The sequence below is a fragment of the Cannabis sativa genome, chromosome 7 (genome assembly GCF_029168945.1).
Source record: "Cannabis sativa cultivar Pink pepper isolate KNU-18-1 chromosome 7, ASM2916894v1, whole genome shotgun sequence".
NCBI lineage: Eukaryota > Viridiplantae > Streptophyta > Magnoliopsida > Rosales > Cannabaceae > Cannabis > Cannabis sativa.
This window is the reverse complement of record NC_083607.1, coordinates 49,075,747-49,086,969: the sequence shown is the minus strand read 5'-3', so window position 1 is coordinate 49,086,969 and position 11,223 is coordinate 49,075,747. Positions and strand designations below refer to the sequence as shown.

General features: G+C 34.6%; 1 protein-coding gene across 2 annotated transcripts; it reads left to right on the top strand.

The window, feature by feature from the left end:
- Positions 1-2,064: 2,064 nt before the first annotated feature.
- LOC115697321 (pentatricopeptide repeat-containing protein At1g30610, chloroplastic) lies at positions 2,065-10,994 on the top strand. Of its 2 annotated transcripts, none has more exons than XM_061118912.1 (10): positions 2,065-2,370; positions 2,472-3,625; positions 4,279-4,470; positions 7,359-7,440; positions 7,538-7,729; positions 8,392-8,505; positions 9,357-9,447; positions 9,526-9,683; positions 9,758-10,189; positions 10,412-10,994. In XM_061118912.1, exons 2-10 carry the CDS (start codon positions 2,568-2,570, stop codon positions 10,799-10,801), a joined length of 2,709 nt encoding a protein of 902 aa, XP_060974895.1. In that variant the 5' UTR covers positions 2,065-2,370; positions 2,472-2,567; the 3' UTR covers positions 10,802-10,994. The 2 variants fall into 2 exon arrangements, with proteins under 2 accessions (XP_060974895.1, XP_060974896.1); XM_061118913.1 differs by having other exon boundaries at positions 2,114-2,370; positions 2,504-3,625.
- Positions 10,995-11,223: the final 229 nt, after the last annotated feature.

Sequence of the window (11,223 nt, the reverse complement as noted above, 5' to 3'; positions counted from 1 at the left end):
ATGGAACAATTATACTATAAAAATTTCAAAGTTGTAATTATAATAGTGAACAATAAAATAATACATGCATTAATAAATAATATTCAAATGAAAAATTATGGCTTCACTATATTTTAAAGGTAAATTTGTGGCATAAATACCTATTTTGTTCAATTTGTTGCTATTATATACCCAAAATCTATAAATGGCAGCAAAAGTACTCAAATCCTCAATTTCTATTATTTCCGTTAGTACTTATTTTAACAGTTCTAGTAAGTCCTCCAAGAATGCCACGTGGCGATTTTCAATTGGTATATTATTATTAAAAATTATTAAAATAAATTTAAAATGAAAAATAAATAAAATAATTTTTTTTTTCTTTCTTCTCTCTCTTCTCCGTCTCTTCAATTTTCTCCTTCTCGACTTCCCTCTCGCCTAACTTCTTACCAGCCCAGGGCTCTTTTAGGCCACCGACAATCCAAACAGAGGCCATTTCCATCTTTTCTTCTTTTGATATATATATATATATAAATATTTATATATATATATATATATATTACTTTGGCTCTGCTTGCAACCACCTCCAATCTCTATCTAAAAGCTAACTATTTTTACCAGCTAACACATTTTGGAATCATCTCAAAAAAAACTGTAAAAAGAAATGGTAAAAAGAAATGGTAGATTTTCATCTCTATTTATCTCTTTGAAAGGAGGAAAAAAAAAAAGAAGAAGCTTTAGTTTATTCACTTGCTTATGTTGTTATTCAATATCTTTGCTTCGCTTTGCATGGTTTTTGGCATCTGGCTATTTTTCTTCTTCCGATTTGAAGCTTGCCCATTTCATTTTTTTTCTTAATAATTCCTGTAGTGGGTCGGATTTTTTCGATTGGAATGCTTGAGTTTTGTGTTTAAAGATTGAATGTGAAATGCGTTTGTTCTTCTTTGAGATTACAAAATTTGAGCAGGTGGGTTTTGTGTTTTGGGAAGTTTTAATCATTTTGATAGGATAGTTTTGGGGTTTAATAGTTATGGGATTGATAATACTGTTTGTGGAGAGATGCAAAGGTTTGAATCTTGATTTGGTATTATCATGCTCACTATGAATAGTTTAAAAAAACCTCGGTGGTGGTCAGGTCAATCGATGGGTGAATCCCATGGACGTCGACTAAGGTGATCGAGAGGGTGAGGCTCGGGGCTGGGACATTTGGGAGTCGAAAAAGCTGGAACTGGCCTCCGTTTGGGTTGTCGATGGCCTGAGAGAGCCTTGGGCTGATTAGAAGTTGGACGAGAGGGAAGTCGAGAAGGAGAAAATTGAAGAGACGGAGAAGAGAGAGAAGAAAGAAAAAAATATTTTATTTTATTTATTTTTCATTTTAAAATTATTTTAATAATTTTTAATAATAATATACCAATTGGAAATCAACATGTGCCATTCTTGGAGGACTTAACAGAACTGTTAAAATAGGTACTAACGAAAATAATAAAAATTGAGGATTTGAGTACTTTTGCCACTATTTTTAAATTTTGAGTATTTAATAGCAACAAATTGAACAAAATAGGTATTTATGCCACAAATTTCCCTATTTTAAACGAGTTTCTCCCATTTAAACCTAAAATAATCATGCTTAAAGAGAAAGACTTGAGAGATTGAGAACCTTTGAGCTATAAAGTGAAAGTGAAAAAAAATAAGGGGTTTTATATCAAATACTGAAATTTTTAATTTTTTTACTTTTTTTACTGTGAGGTATAATTTTTTTTTAAAATATAATGTGTTTTTTTTTTTTTCAAAAATACTGTATATTTTTATTAAAAAATACTGTGTAAGTTTTATACTGTGTACTGTGTTTAATTTTCACTGTTGTTACACGATTGTTTTTTAGTTGTTCCACTATTGTTTTAATTATTCTGTTTTGTTGTTTTACAGTTATTTTATAAAAAGACAGTATTTTTGTAAAAAAAATTCAGTGTAACAGTAAAATTATAAACTTTTGCTCAAAATCTAATATTTTTGTAAAAAACTCAAAAAAAAAAAAAAAAATTGAAAAACTGCCTAAGAAACGAACCCATTCCTCAGTGGTCCAGACCCAACAGCAGCCCATCTCATTGCAATTGGATATGTGTGGAGTTCTTAAGTATGTCCAGTTCTTCTTAACGAGACACAACGAACAACCTTTTACAGAAACCACCCACTGTTGTTACTCACTCTGCTCTCTTCACCGCTTCATCCCCACTCTCCCTCCACTTCACTATCTTTATCTGCGCCACAAAATTCACTTTCTCCATTCACATACAATTCTTCACCTTTGTTTTTCGCTTATGCTTGCTTATCAATGAATATCACAACTCAGCTCCAATTGAAACTTCCTCGGTCGGGTGGTGGCCTGTAATAGCGGTGAACTTTGTTATACTTCAAGTGACTTTGAGTCTTGCTTTGTTGTTTTAACTGCCTTTCATGTCTGTATTTTGAACTTATTTTTCATTTGTTTGACTTAGTTTTGTGCTTGCTGGTTTATCTGCTACTTCAGCTAGAATTTCTTTTGAGAGAGTTTGTAGAAATGTTCTTTGGAACTTAGGTGGTGAATTGAGAAAATGGTGGGGATGATTGTCACAAATGGGCAACTGGGTATCTCTAGGTTTGAAGGAAATGGCGCTTTTGCTTTTAATTCTCGGGGGAATTCGTTCTCTCCATCTGAGTCCCCTCTTCGTTGGGGACCCAGTTTGGGAGTTTATTTGAACGTTAATGATAGGAGGCTTAGCTTTGGAACAATTTGTAAAGCTCTGCCGAGAGGAGATTCTAATGGCCAATTGATTGGTGTATCGCTTCCAGGAAAGGAAGCTGAATTTAGGCCATCATTTAATGAGTACTTGAAGGTTATGGAGTCTGTGAAAACTGTTAGAGACAAGAGACAATCTAATAGTTTTCAAAAACAAAAATTTGTTGATAAGTCGATGGAAACAGGTTCATCTGAAGGGAATGAAGAGGGTGTGAAATTGGAGGAGTTGGAAGAGCATTCAAACCAAGAAAAGGATTATAAAAGATATGAGTCACTCAACAGAAGAGATTCTTTAACAAACAAAAATGGCATTAGGAAAAACATGACAGATCCCAAGAGCAGGATTGGCATAAAAGTAGGCAATGTGATTGGAAAGGAAACAAGGAAGTCAGGTGGCAGGGATTCAATGGACAGAAATTGGCCTAAATATCAGACTGGTAGAGAAGAGGTGGAGTTAGATGAGAACCACTTAGGAAGGAAATTTACTAAGCTAGAGGGATATAAGAGCACTGGGAAACGAATCCCATCTCAAGCTCATGACAATAGTATGGACATGGGAAGAGGATATAAAGACGAAGCAAGATTAGACTATAGATTAATGGGTAATGTTTGCGAGAGAGGGAGGAATGACATTGGTTTTAACAAGATAAATGAGAAAGTTGGGAGGAATTATGTAGATGACAGTAAGGAGATTATGCCAAAGCATGGTAAACAAACTAAGAGAACTAAGGATTTTGGTAAAAATGTAGATGACAATAATTTGAGTATGGAAAGAGCTGCGTTCAGGAATCTTGATGAATTTGGTGACATCATGGAAAATCCCCGACTTCCACGAAATGTAATGGAGGAGAGGATTCAGAAGCTGGCAAATTCGTAAGAAAATTTAAACCTTTGTTGCCCTTTAATGTAAATATTGGAACAATTGTTTTTTGATAGCTTATGTAGCTTTGCATGTCTTTCTAGTAACAGCCTAAAATAAAATGATAAACAATAAAAAAAGAGCATCCAAAAGCCTACTGTACTAGAAAATTGAAGTACTGATACGAAATGGTCTCTATTCAAATTTTATGGATTCAGTAGCAGTTTGATAGGTTATTTGGTCTTACTCTTCACTTGTAGAAAAAATCCCAAGACCAACCTTGTAGAAAAAATTTCTGCATTAAAAATGAGTGACATTGAGATTACAAAATTAGGATATCCTTTTAGTGTTCTAATAGAGAACATTAGTTCTTTTTATGTTTATTTGTAGCCACCCTTCTCTTCCTAGGAAAGCACCAATGATAACCCATTCAATAGGTACCCAGAAGGAAACACACGGTTTGTTATTTTGTGAATAAATTTTGCATCTACAAAGATGGTTGCAGAAGGATGTTATGAAATTTATACGGTATTTCCTCACTTAGAACTACTTGGGAATATTTGTTTGCATAAATGATTTGTCTAAGATATTTCTTGGCTAGCTTCTTGTCGTGATTTAATTCTTTTATCTTTATCATCTCTTCATTTTTAGCATTTTATTTTATCAGGCTGAATGGTGCAGACGTTGACATGCCCGAATGGATGTTTTCGAAGATGATGCGTAGTGCAAGGATTAGATTCACAGATCATTCTATCTTAAGGGTTATTCAGATCTTGGGAAAGTTTGGAAATTGGAGACGAGTGCTACAAGTCATTGAGTGGCTTCAAATTCGTGAACGCTTCAAATCTCATAAAACAAGGTAACTATTGGTCTCTGATTTTAATGAACTTCACAGCAAAATTAGAAATGTAACATTGGAAATTTTACAGATACAACCCCACTCTATAGTAAGGTCTTGGAAAGAAAGATCACCATAGCCTTTTGTTCTACACACCCATGAAGCTACCCAAAATTTGATCGTATCCCACAAGTCGTCTACTTTTTTTTTTGTTGTATTTTCTAAGATTCTACCATTCATCTCTAATCACACGACCCAAAAGATGGCGAAAACTGTTGCTGACCATAACTTGGAAGACCTCTTTCCACCTTTAATCTTGCAAGACAACAACTGTCTACAATTCTGTGGCATGCACCGTAGTATAATGCCAAACTCTCTCAGCATTCTACTTCATATGGACTACTCCATAGGGATTGACTAAATGGACATTTATGTAATAAATGCGAGATAGTGTCCTCACTATTTTTGCAACATTTACACCAACCGGGGATAGCGACTAGTAAGGTCTTCTTTTTTTAGAATCTCATTAACTTTCAAATTTTGTAATGCTATTGCTAATAACCACCCAAAAACCCTAACTTTGGATGGGACACAACTCTTTCGCACCACTTTAGCCCACCCTTCTTTTGTAACAAGCTGATTCGATACCAAGCACTGAAAGGTGAACTTACAAGAAAAATTCCATTAGGGTTCGGAATCCGAACTCTTGAGTCCTCCAACATACAAAAATTTGGGTTTTGCTCTAGTTTCTAGGGTAGAAATAATAAATTTGACACCTCCCCATCTCTCAAATTTCTTTTGAAATGGAGATTCCCGCCAAAGTTAGAAGCTGACAAGGCATCACCCTCGACCACCATCCCTTAAGACTTTTATTTCGAGTGTTAGAGATTAGTACCAAATTCGAAAATAAATTCTTCAGAGCCTCATCTCCCACCCAATGGCCTTCCAAAAATGAATTTTGTCACCATTTCTAAACCAAACCATTCTCAAGAAAACATCATAATATGTAGCTATACCCTTCCATGCTCCTTAAAAGACAATCTTCCCCCCCTTTTGGTATCCCATTAATTATCAGTAGTCCCATGTCTACTTTTGATCACTTTATGCCATAGAGCCTTATCTTTCAAAGGGAATCTCCACAACCATTTTATCAAGAAAGCAATGTTTGTTAATTCCAATTATCCTATACCCAGACCACCTAGGGAAATAGGCTTACACACTATCTCCAAAGCCACGAGATGTTTAGATTCCATCAAATCACCTCCTTCCCAAAAAAAAGTTCCTCATCATCTTCTCTAGTAAATTTATAACACTTTTGGGCGCTCTAAACAACGGAAGGAAGTGTGCGAGTAATGACAAAAGGACAGACGGAATTAGAGTCAATCAACCTCCACTGGACAGATAAGCACTCTTCCAACCGTCTAGTTTGCTGGCAAACTTAGCCACTACTGGTTCCTAAAATGCTTTCTTTTTACAATTTCCACCTAAATATTCCAAGGGTCATTGTCCCACTTCACAACCAATAACTTAAGCCATAGAATCGACGGTCTCCCCATCCATGTTCAAACCAAGCAACTGACTTTGTGCATGTTACTTTTCATCCAAGACATAGCACAAAAAACCTTTAAAATATCTAGCAGCTTATGATTGAATCATCATCTTTCATGAAAAAGACCAATCAACAAATTGTGAGTGACTCAGTGAAACCTTCTCTTTGCCAATGAGGAAACCATATAGAAGAGAAGACTCAATGGCCCTATCTACCAATCTTTCTAAAGCATCCACAACAAGTGTACACGGAAGGGGATAAAGGATCACCCTGCCTTAGACCCTGGTACCACAAAACTTCCCTCTCTGTCTCTCATTAATATAAATAGAATAGGACACAAAAGATAAACAACCTCTCCTTCAATCCCTCCACTGTTGTCTGAAGTTGTTCCTTGGTAGAACCAACCCTAGAAAGTCCCACTTGACATAATCACATGCTTTCTCAAAATCTATTTTGAAGACTAATCCACTCCTTCCCTTGCTTCTTTATTCCTCCACAGCCTCGTTAGCCACCAAGACAAGAGTCTAAAATCTGTCCTTCCACAAAGGCGGCTTGGGTTTCAGAAATAGTATTAGCAAGAACCCCCGAAGTTTTAGAGGTAATACCTTAGAAATAATCTTGTACGAACTTATAATTAAATTAATGGCTTGTAATCCTTCACCTTGCAGCCATTTGACTTTTTTGGGTATGAGACAATTATATGTCTCATTCATGCTTCCTTGAACGATTCCATCTTCTGAAATTTTTTTTAACACCCTCATCAAATCTTCCTTCAATATTTTCCAATTGGCTTGATAAACTCCCAATGAGAAACCGTGCATGTTTAATTTCCTTCTCTTCAAAAGGCCTCTCAAGGTGTGTTACTAGGTAATCTGGGATATTCTTCCATTAAATACCCTCAATATCAACCACTTCTCTTTTAGTGGCCTATAAAGTTATTGTTCAGTTCATCATGTTTATCTGTTTATCATAAGCATTATAATTTTTTTCATGTGTCTTAAGAGGAAACAGAACAACCAAAACCTTTTTCTACAACATTTGCAAACCCGAGGCACAATAAATTGCTGACCATAAAACACCAAAGCATATTTTTCATGCTAGGCTGCATTAAAAGCACTTTACTATTGTATTGCAAGTATTACACCAAATTAAATACCTTACCAGTCATTTTTAATATACATATATATAGGTATGTATGTATATGAAACTCTCCATGTTAGGATTGACTGGAACATGTAACATCTACTAAAGGAGGTAGTTATTGTATATGTATGCATATGAAGAAGATCATGGCTATTGTATTTTATAAAACTTTATTGTACTTTTATTTTTTTTTCTGACATATCATATTACTATCTAGATTTGTATACACAACTGCACTTCATGTTCTTGGAAAGGCAAGGAGACCTGTGGAGGCGCTCAATGTGTTTAACGCAATGCAGGTAACATGTTCATTGCTGGCTCTTGGCACTAGGAATATAGAAGAAAAAGCTTGACAGAACTCTAATACTCTTTTTCTTCTTTGTTTTTTTACAACAGCAACAAATATCCTCATATCCTGATTTAGTTGCTTATCATTCTATTGCTGTTACTCTTGGACAAGCGGGACATATGAAAGAACTTTTTGATGTCATTGATACCATGCGTTCTCCTCCCAAGAAGAAGTTCAAAACAGGGGCTCTTGGTGAGTGGGATCCACGGGTGGAACCAGATATTGTTGTCTACAATGCGGTGTGTAGAATTTAGTGTTAATTCTTCTAAGACTCAGTACATATCTTATATTCATTTTTAATCTATTTGCCTTAAAGAAGTATCTAAATTAGTTTAGAAAATGATCAAAATGTCTCCTGTTTGAATAACCTTAGAGCCTCATGAACTATTTATGGAATATATAATTGAAAATTTCTAATAATTCGTATGCAGTGTGTTTGCAGACTATATGTTAACATGCTATTTTTCTAAGTGCAGTTTGTCTTTAAGTTTCTTCTCTCTATTTACATCAATTGATACAATGATTTATTTACATGAATTATGAACCATTATCCATCTAGAATAAAAAATCATATATTTTGATAAAATGTTTAAATTCTCCATTTGCTTAATTAATTACATAATTTTACCTCTTCACCGGATTTGAGTATTGGTGTGCCAAAATATAAAACAACACATTATACTGATGATTCATGTTTCTTTTGATGTTCCTAGAATAATATGTTGATTGATCTAGATTCTCTCTGTAAGAGTGAAGCTTTGTCAATTTTTGACCCGTATATATGTTTATATTCACACGCACCTCGTACAACCTCACATATACATAAATAAATATATATTTATATATATATATATATATTAACATTTTTATACATGAATAAAAAAATATATTGCCTTTTCAGGTTTTAAATGCTTGTGTTAAGAGGACACAATGGGAGGGAGCATTTTGGGTTTTGCAGCAATTAAAGGAAAAAAGTGTACAACCTACCGCTACAACTTATGGACTCGTAATGGAGGTTATAGTTACCTCGAGTTTCTTCTTTCTGTCTTGTCTGTTTTTTTTTTTAGTTCATAACCAGTTCCAATAATTAGTAGTAGGTTCCTTAAGTAACTTATATGAACACAATTTTTATTCGGTACATGGTGCTTTTGTCTACTTTGTTGGTGCTTATCATACAAGTTTCTGTCTTGGTTTCATCGACATGATAAGCGTATAACCAAGCTTTCATTCTTTTTTTTCGCTGTTAACTCTGACATTCATTCATAATTTGGTGTAATTTCCATCAAAGGGGAAAGGTTTATCTTTTGAACTTCTTGATGAATGTAATGAAGTATTTCCTTAATTAGTATTGTCGAAAGCAAAGAAAGTAGCTATTATCTGTGGAGAGAAGTAGAGCTGTAGAAGTCCAAGGCTGTATGGGTTCTAAATAAAGTACTATTGAAAATTACGTACATACAAATATTATATTTATGTATCGATAATTGGCGGTGGAAAGGCCTTAACTTAAACTGTGGTTTTGCTGCATTATGCATTGCTTTTATACTACCATGTTGGTAAGCTGCTGTAGGTGTTGTTATTTATCTATTTTCAAATTAAACTAACATATATGTATTATCAAGAATAAGGAAATCAAAGAGTTTTTTTTTTTCTATATGTCTTCGTGTGGCTGGCTGCTGTGGCTGTAATAGTAATTTGTTTTCTGATGTATATGACAGTATTGCATTATATGGTTTTCTACTTTGCTGTAATTAATGCCTGGCATTTTATAATGTAATCTAGATGATTTCCTACCATCTTTAATCAATACATCCTAGTTTCTTATCAAAAAAAAATAAATAAACTTCTTTTTCTACACATTTTCTGTAGGTGATGTATGCATGTGGCAAGTACAACTTAGTTCACGACTTCTTCAGAAAAATACAAAAGTCTTCTACTCCAAACGCTTTAACTTATAGAGGTATTATACTTGGCCACCTTTATCTGCTGTATATCAATATTATGATCTCATTATAATAATGGCTTCTTAAACGTACAGTGCTTGTGAATACCCTATGGAAAGAAGGTAAGCTAGATGAGGCTGTATTAGCTGTTCAAAACATGGAGAATCGAGGAATAGTAGGTTCTGCTGCCCTTTATTATGATTTTGCTCGATGTCTTTGTAGCGCTGGAAGGTGTCAAGAGGCATTAGCTCAGGTACGGCCTTCTTACAATTTTGCACATTCAAGTTCTTATGTATTGCGGTCACTAAAAATTCGACCGATCCACAGATTGAGAAGATATGTAAGGTTGCAAATAAACCTCTGGTTGTAACTTACACGGGATTAATTCAAGCTTGTCTCGACTCTGGAAATGTTAAAGATGGGGCATATATGTTCAACCATATGAGGAAGTTTTGCTCCCCAAATCTTGTTACTTGTAACATAATGTTGAAAGCTTATCTAAACCATGGGATGTTCAAAGAGGGAAAAGAGCTGTTCAAGATGATGTTAGAAGATGGAAATGGGCTTAGGAGCAAAGCTGATCACAATGTTTTGGTGGAACCAGATATCTACACATTCAATACTCTGTTAGATGCGTGTGTGTCTGAGAAGAAGTGGGATGATTTTGAGTACTTTTACAAAAAGATGCTGCATCGTGGCTATCACTTCAATTCGAAGCGCCATCTTCAGATGATACTAGAGGCTTCTAGAGCGGGAAAGGTGACTTTTTATGTTTTTGCATACCCTTCGTAACTCCCACTAAATGGAACCTTGTAAAGCTTATGCATTGTTGGGTATTTGAACTTAGGGATATATGTGTGCATGTTGACATCTGCAATTGAATTCGATGTGTTCTTCTGTACTCCAATACCCTTAAAAAGCTGATAAATTATATATATTATATTTTAGTTAGAATTGCTGTGAACCATTTCATATTTTCAGGGAGAGTTGCTGGACATAACATGGAACTACTTGGTCGAGGCGGATCGAACTCCACCAGCATCCCTAATCAAAGAAAGACTCTGCGTGAAGTTGGAGAAAGAAGACTACGTCGCTGCCCTTTCTTGCATTCAGAATCAAGGTCTGTTAGCTGCGTTGCCAGAGTTCTCTGTGAAGGCTTGGTCGAGATTATTCAAGGTGAATTCCGAAAGATTTCAGGAAGGTACCCTTGTTAGGTTTGTCCAAGAGGTTAGTAATATTGTTGCCAGAAGTGATCAACCAAATCCCGCCCTAGACAATCTTTTGGAATCTTGCAAAGAACTTACTAGAAGCTCTGTTGGATTAACACAAATCTTTTCTGAACGTCAAACTGAACTAGTTTTGACAATTTAATGACCCAAAAACATGAACATTTTGCTAATCATTTTGTATATAAATAAATTGAATCGTAAAAAAAAAACATTACTAGGATGCTTGTTCGTTTGGGGTGATGAAAACAATACATTTCTTAAAAAAAATGAAAAAAAAACAATAAATTTGGATGTTTATTAGAATAAAAATGAGCAAAAGGAGCATTATTGATGCATGAATGGCATTTTGATAAATGGTGGAATTGTTTTGATGTCTTTTGGAAAATAGTCTCTGTAATATCGGACAAGGTCTCTGGAATTTTCGACCAAATGTCAAAAATTTCTGACCATCTTGGAAAATATCGATTGGGAGTGATGGCATTCAATAATAAATTAATAATAAGGCTAATAAAAATTAGTCTTTAAATTTTAACATGTACTAAATCATGCTGTCTAAATTTTGTT

What these genes read in the sequence shown, in the direction of transcription:
- LOC115697321 (XM_061118912.1), top strand. Translation starts at nt 2,568, where the DNA reads ATGGTGGGGATGATTGTCACAAATGGGCAACTGGGTATCTCTAGGTTT. An exon ending in ATATTGTTGTCTACAATGCG is followed by an intron (nt 7,730 to 8,391) that starts GTGTGTAGAATT and finishes TTGCCTTTTCAG; the next exon opens with GTTTTAAATGCTTGTGTTAA. An exon ending in AGGCTTCTAGAGCGGGAAAG is followed by an intron (nt 10,190 to 10,411) that starts GTGACTTTTTAT and finishes TCATATTTTCAG; the next exon opens with GGAGAGTTGCTGGACATAAC.